This window comes from Hibiscus syriacus, unplaced genomic scaffold (assembly GCF_006381635.1).
Source record: "Hibiscus syriacus cultivar Baekdansim isolate YM2019G1 unplaced genomic scaffold, ASM638163v2 tig00020627_pilon, whole genome shotgun sequence".
In the NCBI taxonomy this organism is placed as follows: Eukaryota; Viridiplantae; Streptophyta; class Magnoliopsida; order Malvales; family Malvaceae; genus Hibiscus; species Hibiscus syriacus.
Window position 1 is genome coordinate 69,950 of NW_024062497.1, and position 9,348 is coordinate 79,297.

At 36.1% G+C, this 9,348-nt stretch overlaps 1 protein-coding gene across 1 annotated transcript; it reads left to right on the forward strand.

Annotated features, from left to right (window-relative positions):
- The first annotated feature begins 3,160 nt into the window (after window positions 1-3,160).
- On the forward strand, window positions 3,161-4,111 carry LOC120209855 (protein EXORDIUM-like). Its single transcript, XM_039208746.1, has one exon. It carries the CDS (start codon window positions 3,161-3,163, stop codon window positions 4,109-4,111), a length of 951 nt encoding a protein of 316 aa, XP_039064677.1.
- The last annotated feature ends 5,237 nt before the right edge of the window (window positions 4,112-9,348 follow it).

Below are 9,348 nucleotides of genomic sequence, written 5' to 3' on the forward strand. Positions count from 1 at the left end.
ATCCTAACGATTAGAGGGACCATGATCAACATCACCCTGAGCATAATTTGCACCCATCGGCAAGTTGTCCTCTTGCACATCAAATCCAGCAAGCTGTACCTCTACATCCATCAACATTGTATGTAAGTTGTCTATGGAGAGAGCTTCTTTCATTGTTGAGACAACAACCATGAATGATTGATATTCACGAGGAAGACCCCTAAAAATGCTTACAATTTATTCAACTGGAGGAACAACACTCCCACACGAGGCAAGAGCATAAAAAACTTCTTTAATGCTCGTAAGATACACACGGATACTGTCATTCCCCTTATTTATAGGCTGTAGTTTATAGTGCAAACTCATAACTGACATAGTTGAGCGATTTGCAAAGAACTTGAGAACTATCTCCCAAACCGCAACAGTTGTTTCAGCTGCAACAAATTGTGGTAACAGATGCGTGCTTACTGTTGACAATAGCCAAGATGCCAGAGCACTGTCTTGCGCAATGAAATCTTCATATGCTTTATTCACTTAAGTCTCACCATTGGCATCAAGAATCATCATAGGTGGAGTAAAAACACCACCAGTCAACAGCCACTCTAGTCGATGACTCCGAACCGTGTGCAAGATCTGTTGTTTCCACAATAAAAAGTTGGTTTCATCAAGAACTACACTAACCTTCTTGTTAGTGAAACCACGAGAAACACTAGAGGAAAGATCCATGATCAGACAATACTTCAAGAGTATCAGATCACAAGCGGAAGCAAGAACACACGATCCCAAGATCAATAGCGAATGATAGCATGTTAAGAATGCAGTAAAGAATGAATTATACTTGCATATTTGATCGAAAAACTATACATGAAATACAAGGCTTCTTCTATTTATATACACAAGCCTAACATATTTCACAACTGATGCTAACAACCTTAACTGCCACTAACAACTTCAAGAAGATGCTAACTACTTTACTAACAACACCATGCAAACTAAACATGCATACGCAACAGTACGAGCAGCACGAGCAGCATTGTTGCTGACTCATCATGCTAACAAAAGCAATGAAATAATCACTATTCATTTGTTCAGTTGCTTTGTCATTCCTATTCTCTTTGGTTTTCATCATGAACAAATCCTCAAAATAGTCAACCACTATTTATGAATCTCATCCCTATGTTCGGTCCAACGTTCTTGTGCATCGTACAAACCTTAGATCAGATTCTTCATTTTACTTTGAATGGATCAGGAGAGGAAAAAAGAAATATTACGATCCCCACAAGCAAGCCAGGTAACCCTCGACCTTTGCGACCAATATTGTTCTTCTTTGTCAAGAAGCAACTGGAGCTCACGCTTGGCATCTACAAAATCATCCACAGCAATAGAATGTAAATTCCGGGACAAGCAATCATTGATAAATTTCCAAAGCTTTGAAATTCTAGTTAGCGTTGAAAGAAATTTATTAGGCTGCCAACCCTTTAAAGATGCACCGGCTAGCTCTATTTTGTCAAGCGTTGATCCATAGGTAAACTTCCAGGCCGTATTAATGCGATGCTGACAAACTCTCTCATTATCCCATGTTAAAGAATACATAAATGAAAGAAGGCTAGTATTTTTATTAACCAAAGAACTGTGTTTAGATTACATAGGTTCAGTTGTTTATATACAGCTCTTAGTGACAGTTATAAGCTAACAGACTCCTCAACTAAGCTAACAAACTCAACTTCTGCTAACAACCTCAATAACAACAACAGTCATACACCATGCAATGCAATAAGAGCATTGGTACTGAATGATCATGCTAACATCCCAGCAGTAATGGTATCGAAAATAGTCTCGAGTATGGTGGCACCAATTGCCTCTTTATTTGCGCTCGGTATTCAACAACAAGAAGCAATGATCCGATCTGACAGCATAGTCGGAATAAACACAAAATTATGGATAAGCATTTAACCAATATGAAGGCGCTACAAAACGATCCAGCCGTTCAGCTATAACCGGATGTTGTATATTTCCAGAAAACCAAGTAAACCACCCTTGATGGTTTACAATTCGAGAGGTCATTACGAGCTAAGACAGCACGGAAGCCATCTAATTGAACACGAGGCTTTAGTCGTCCTTCGAACTTTTCGGAAGCTCGTAATATCTCATTAAGATCGCCCTCAAGTAACCAAGGTAATTTTGATGCTCGCTTTAAGAGTATCGATTTTTCGCCATACCTCATGTTTGAATTTCGCATTGTAATTGTCATGTATGCCAGTTAAGTGGAATTGTTTATTACCATTTTTAATAATCACATCAATATGATTCGAAGAGTAAGATAAAAGTTTGATATCAACTTCATTAAACCAGTGTAACATAATGTCAGTACAATTATTATTTCAACGGTAAAACAATCATGCAATCTCATCTTATTCCTAATGAAATCACTATTATTTTGACGTAATCTGGTCTCAGATAAAAATATAGTACTAGGAGATCGCTAGGTAACAAATCGCCCAAGGGATTGAATTGTAAGAGGGTTATCCACCCCTCGACGGTTCCAACCTAACAAATTCATAGTGTTAACTTTTTTCCTTTTTAATTACTTAATTTATGAACTGTTTTTTTAATTTTATTTTTTTTATCTTCTTTTCATTTATGATCCATTTATTTCACACATTAGATAAGAATTAATGGAGCAAACATGATCGAAATTAGAATCTTTAACAAAAGAAATATTACAAAAGAAAGCCCTAACAAGTTGAGGGTGTATATTTTGATCGATAGAGATAAAGGACACCCAATCTCTAGAAAGAAACATTCGATAAAAACTCAATTGATATAATAATACTCATAATTGGATTAAACTTTGGAGCAATGTTTGCATTATTTTTTAAAACCCTATGAAAGCTACATAATTCAAAAAGGTATTAAGTTAAAAATTACATTTTGTAATCCTTATTTAGGGATTTTTTATTAGATTTAGTTAAGAACTTGTTTCCACTTCCTAAAAATAGATGCACCTCATACAATTTAAGCATAGGAATTTGACTTATTAAAAGTAGCTAAATTTGAATAAGTTTGATTTCAAATTGTCCCCTATAAGCTAAAAATTAGAATCTGATGTCGGAAAAAATGCCTAAATGAAATTAGGACATCAAAAAACCGAATAAAGAAAGGCCAAGAAGAAGGTTCAATCATGGGTTGTTCAATCCGCCTCTTTGGTCTTGGTCTTGCCCTTTCCGTCACTCTGCTCATCCCTTCCTCGGCCGGAGCCGGTCACAGGTACAACCCTTTTACCGACACGCCGCAGATAAAAAACCATGGTGGTGAGATGCTGACCGGAAAGATTAAACTAGCCATCATGTGGTACGGAGATTGCGGTAAAGAAATAAAGAACACAATGAGGAACTTCATCAAATCATTGAATTTTGTAGGTGGCTCACCCAAACTTAAACCAAAAGTCGCGAGCTGGTGGGAAATGGTCGAAAGTTACCAATCCTTGATGCCGAATGCAAAGCCCGGTAAACCCCCAAAAATCAGCGTCAAAGTGGCGAGACAATCGTCCGATAAGAACTCTAAATTCGGCAAGGTCTTGACTTTGCAACAACATGTACCGAAGCTCATTCAACGTGTGACTAAAGGCGATCTGAGTCTCCTTCCGGTCATCGTCGGGGCACGAGATATCACCATTCAAGGCGTTTGCTACGGACGATGTTCGTTTTGTTTCCACACGGAGCCACCCAATCCACAGACATACATCGTGGTCGGGAACCCTGAATTCGAGTGCCCCGAAGAATGCATATGGCCTTTCCATGCTACTACATATGCCCCCAAGGGACCGGTGCTTAAACCGCCGAATGGTAATCTGGCAGCCGATGCGATGGTCGTTTCCTTCGCATCCGCATTGGTCGATTCTGTCACTAACCCTATGCGCAATGCCACGTACCATTCATTTTATTCCAAAAAACTCGGGCCTTGCGTCGTTTGCAGTGGCATTTTCGGCCGTGGCTCCACCCCGGGAAACCCCGGCCTGGTTCAAACCGATCCCAAAACTGGTGGGAATTATAACTTCTGTGGGTACAATAATAAAAAGTTCTTACTTCCTGCAATCTGGAACCCCATAACTAATTCTTGCTGGACTGGCTAAGGGAAGTGTCTTTGTACATTGGACACGAAATGCAAGAACAAATTATTATTATTATTTTTTGGAGCGGATTTAGTTCAATTATTGATGTCCCATTTAAGTATTTCTCTTTTTGTTGGTTTTTAAGGGATATACAAATAAACAAAAATATTTAGATAAAAAATAAATGATATAAAATAATTATTAATATATTAAAATTCATGAATATATATATATTTAGATATATATTATGATTAAAAAAATATGATTTTGATGTATTTTATTATTAGGATTAGAGTTCACTATAGTAATATTCCTTACGCCTATAGATATAGAATTTAGAGAAAATGTTGTAAATAATTTATACTGAGATAATAACATAAATTTATCTCTTCATTCTCATATTTATTTAATTCACTTTTTAATTTTTATAAATAAAGATGGCTTAAAAAATAACTAATAAATTCTAACTATTGTCTTTCTCTTGGAGGAGTGAAGCTATTCTTTCAGCTGGCAACGCACAAAAGTAACATCTCCCGTCTCCCAACAGAGCAAGTTTAGCCATGTCGTTCGCATTGGATTTCCTTTACGAGACACGTGCTCAATTTTTACCTCTCAATTTCTTTGTAGCAAACGGCAAACAGGCTGATTTAACGTGTACTTTACGTTATGACAGTTCTTTCTTTGTTGGTGGTGCCTATCGATTTCAAGTATCACATTACATGCATCCAAATTCCACGCTCTAGACAAGCCTTCCAACACTCTCCAAAGTTGATACTCTTGTCTAGAGCGTGGAACCCTCCAAAAGTTGATACTCGTCATTTCTGGCGTTCCATAATTAGAGAGTGTCTGTAGTAGTTTGTCTTTTCCGACGTTCTGACGTGTCTAGATTATGGAACGTTGGAAACGTCAAGAGTATCAACACTCCACCGATGGTCCTATTGATTTTGTTAAGCCATGGATCCGTCCAAAAGTTGATACTCTTATCGTTTCCGACGTTCCATACCACACTATTGGTAGCATCCTCGCAGAATCTACTTAGTTCTCACCCTAAAATAGAGTTGTTCGACTTTTTCAATGTACCTATAATTAAACCATTCCATTTATATTTGCTCTTAATAGTTGCACCCAAAGATGGTATTTCTTTTTTAAGGGGTTAAACACATCTTTCATTAAGAACGCTTCATTTTTTTCACTAGCTTCTAATCTCCATTACTCATCTTGAGATTGGATTGCTCACAACATCCTTATTATGCATTCCTCCTTTATCTGACACACGTCCCCAAATGAATCTTCTAATTTTTCTTTCTATCTAATCGTAGGCACCTTTCAATAACATAGTTGTCTGCATAGCATAGAATGGAATGGTTGTCAAGAAGGATTTATAGCCAAAGTAATTCTGCTCGCTAAGGATAATTTTTTTTTTTTGCTTTCCAACTGGATAACTTTGATTGTACTTTTTGCACCAAGTATCCGTATGAATTCCTTGTCACCTTGCCATGCATCAATGGAACTCTCAGTAATTCACTCAAATCCTTAACCTCTTTGAAATTGAAAACTTCGCTAGTTTTCTTCTTTAGAATTTCATATACATTCTTTGAAAAGAAATGTTTGTTCTCTCAATATTAACCTTTTATCTAAAAGCGGTGCAGAATTTCTCAATGACCTCGCAAATTACCTTCAGTTCATCCATTGAAGCATCTATGAACAAAATCTTGTCATTCGTAAGGAATAGATGAGAGATTCCATGACTTTCCTTTAACACCTTAATGGCTTCCATGTACCCTTCACAATCTCTCTACTTGTTGACTGAGCTAGTACTTTTCATGCACATAACAAATAAATATGCAGTAATTAGATTCCCTTTTCTGATGCCTCTGGAACGGTCCACACCGCTTCTAGAAGATCCCTACCTCCAAAACAACTCCCACATGCAGGGGCTGCGCATGTGGCACTTGCGGCGGCCTATGGTGGCCGCACAACTACCATTTTTTCTATATTTGCATTTTAAGAGCTCAGGAGTTGCTTATTGGTGTTACTTTGCGATGATGAACGGTGAAGAAGAGCTTTTTGTAATGACTGAAATTTCCTTTACTTCACCCCTCGTCACCCCGGTTACGATGACGAAATCTAGGGCACCGATTGACTCCTCTTAACTCCAGAAATACAATAATTCTTGTGGTTTCATAAGCCGATGCTCTAATGGAGACAAAATGGTGTTTAAAGATTATTGGAGAAGAGAGAAAAACAAAAGAGGAAATGTATGTGAAGAGAGAGAATGGGTTTTCTATTTTTGGAGTTCTCGAGAAAAGTGGGAGTTTTAAACCCCTCACTTAAAAAGGAAAATCTATGGTCTAGGTCATCGAGCCTTTCATAAGTTACTAACTTGGTTCAAGATTTATCTAAAAAATTAATTCAATCCCCTAGAATAATAAAGGGAAATTTAACCTCTAAATTGGGGTGTGACAACTTTCCACTCCTTAAATAAATTTCGTCCTCAAAATTTATCCAAGTCAAAGAATTACAGAAACCGAGGCTTCATTTATTCCTCCAACAAAACCCAAGCTTTTGACAAATAATACTTCTTTACCTTCAGTGCAACAGACATACATACATAACTATTTTCTTTCAGATGTATCAAAAACACCTAAAGATTTTCATTTTCACTATGTAAATGAACTCTTTCCTTTAAATTGATATTGATCATACCACTGAGGTACGAGGCTCAACACTTATCATATTCTAAACTTATAAAATAGGAACAATAATAATTCTCGAAATTCTTTAGTTTGATTCATCAGTGCAAAAATTTAGGGCCAAATACCTTGCTCTTCGATCCACTTGGGTAGTAGTTATTAATCTCGAAACTTCACTTGTAAAACTTAACTACGACCTTATCATCACAGAATGTTTGGGGCAACATAAACTAAGTTCATATCAAGAGCCAGGCCAGAGTTCTCAAACAAGTAACTCTCACGTTACTCGTGAGGTTCACGGAATCTGGTCGGACATTAATGATATCCTTTTATACACAGGTTGAGCCCTAATGGATAAATTACTTAGGCATACTTATTATAGATAGATGACTTGACATCAGAGTTTCGGATCAGAGGAGTGCGATTATAATCTAGGGGTATGTACTGACCAAAACATCCTATGATAATTGATTGGCCGGTCTATCCAGAAGACTCGACTCAACTTGAGTCCTGATACCGCTAAATGTAACGCCCCTAAATCTATACAGGTGGCCCGTCCGATTTTAGGTGTCACATTAGGGCCACCGAAACGACCCCATAATCAAAATTTAAAAAAAATAAAATTTTTGTTGAATTATTTCAAACTATAAAATAATTTATAAATATAAACACAATTTCAGAAAAAACATTCATATATTAAAATAAAATTCAATATTGTAGTACATCAAATCAAGTTACAGACTCCATTTGAAAACAAATGTGACATATATGCCCCCCTAATTTCACTTGTACCGTACTCTACAAACAACGCTAAAGGAACTCCCATAATTGAAGTCAATAGTGCACTAGATCAACTTCTATAACCTGAAATGGTGAGTAATAGAATGGGCTTTAGGAAAGCTCAGAATACAAAACTACCAGATGATGCTAAAGGACAAACATGTATATGGTAATCATGAAGACTCCCTTAGCTATCCTGGCATAAACATGTCATAATGATGAGTTGAAGTTTCACTAATCAATTTTTCAGGTATTAGACAACAAGCTTACAATTCAGAGGAAATGTTCAGAGGAACATATTCAGGAGATTGAAAATAGATGTCTAATGTTCTCCCATAAAAACAGAAGTAGTGCAAATATAGTTTAAACACAATAGTAGTTTATTTCAAGAAAACAAATTTTAAAATCACAGAAATACCCTCTGACCAAACACCGATTTGTAGTTTCCTAAAACTGCATCCATAAGGAGTCAATAATTAGAAATTTGATTCTTATTTTGGATATCAGACTTATACTTTATATAAATTAGAGAAAACATTTTTGTCCATAAGTGGCAAACTAGAGGATCCATATACTTTTTAGAAGAATTCATAGTTATTAGGAAGGAAAAACATAGAACTTCGATAGACTAATTAGATTTCAGATACGTGATCCATATGAAAAGGGTTCGATTACTAATGGATCTAATCAAACATTTAGGAATTAATGATTTAGGACTATTAAAAATTTGGATGCTTGGAAGTATTTAGGAACCTTTACATCATAATTATTTAAGATTCAAATATAATAGGAATGCTTCCCTTGTACAGGCTATCAGGGGTATTTAGATTATTTACGATATTCAAGATTCATGTTGATTTATCATGATATTGGTCAACACGAAATGAACAAATCCTAACATTGTGATACTTGTCAATCAATTAAACAGAGATACAGTACATATATTTACTTTTTAACACCATCTGCACTAATTGAACTAATCGCCTTCAAATTCATCGTTGAATGGATCTTAAAGAATTGAAATAGTTTTTCAATGGTATTTATATTATTCTATGTTGTAATAATATCCAGAGTGACCTATGTGTTTAGGTCCTCTCCATGACCTTTATTGGTCATTATATTATTTAATGCTTCATTGGTACTTTTAAAACTTGTCCAAAAACATTTCCTTAATCCAGATCATGAAGGTATTTTGGTCATTTCAATACTAAGGGTTATTCTGGTCATTTTTGAGTTCATGTTATTCTGACCATTTTTGGGTTCAAGGGCAATTTGGCCATTTTAATTATTGATAACTCCGTAAAAAGACTATGTTTTCTGTTTTTTACCTATGTTATTGTGTGTATAAAAGAAGTTGTCATAGCATTTTAGTTGCCTTTAGTTGCATTTAGGTCATATTTGCATGTGGTGGATAAGTTTTGCCTAGGCAAGATTTATTTGGCTTAACTGATAATGTTGAGGAGGAAGGTTCTTTGTTGATAGTGTTGATGCATAAAATAACTAAGGGAGAATTTATTTTCCGAGACAACAATTATTTCCCAAGGCTAGAGGGACATAATAAGACGACAGTGAGGAAAATATTTATCTTGCCAAGGTAAGATTTATCTTGCAGATCTGACGTGGCTTGACAATTGCTAACATCATTTTCCCAGCTTCATCCTCACGTGCAAGCACACCCTTCAAGAAAATTTACCACCTCCAATCGCCTTTCCATTCATAACATGGGTAAGTCAACGAAGGTATTTAGGGAATTTACAAGGACACAAAATCGTAGAAATTCCCATT

What these genes read in the sequence shown, in the direction of transcription:
- LOC120209855 (XM_039208746.1), top strand. Translation starts at nt 3,161, where the DNA reads ATGGGTTGTTCAATCCGCCTCTTTGGTCTTGGTCTTGCCCTTTCCGTC.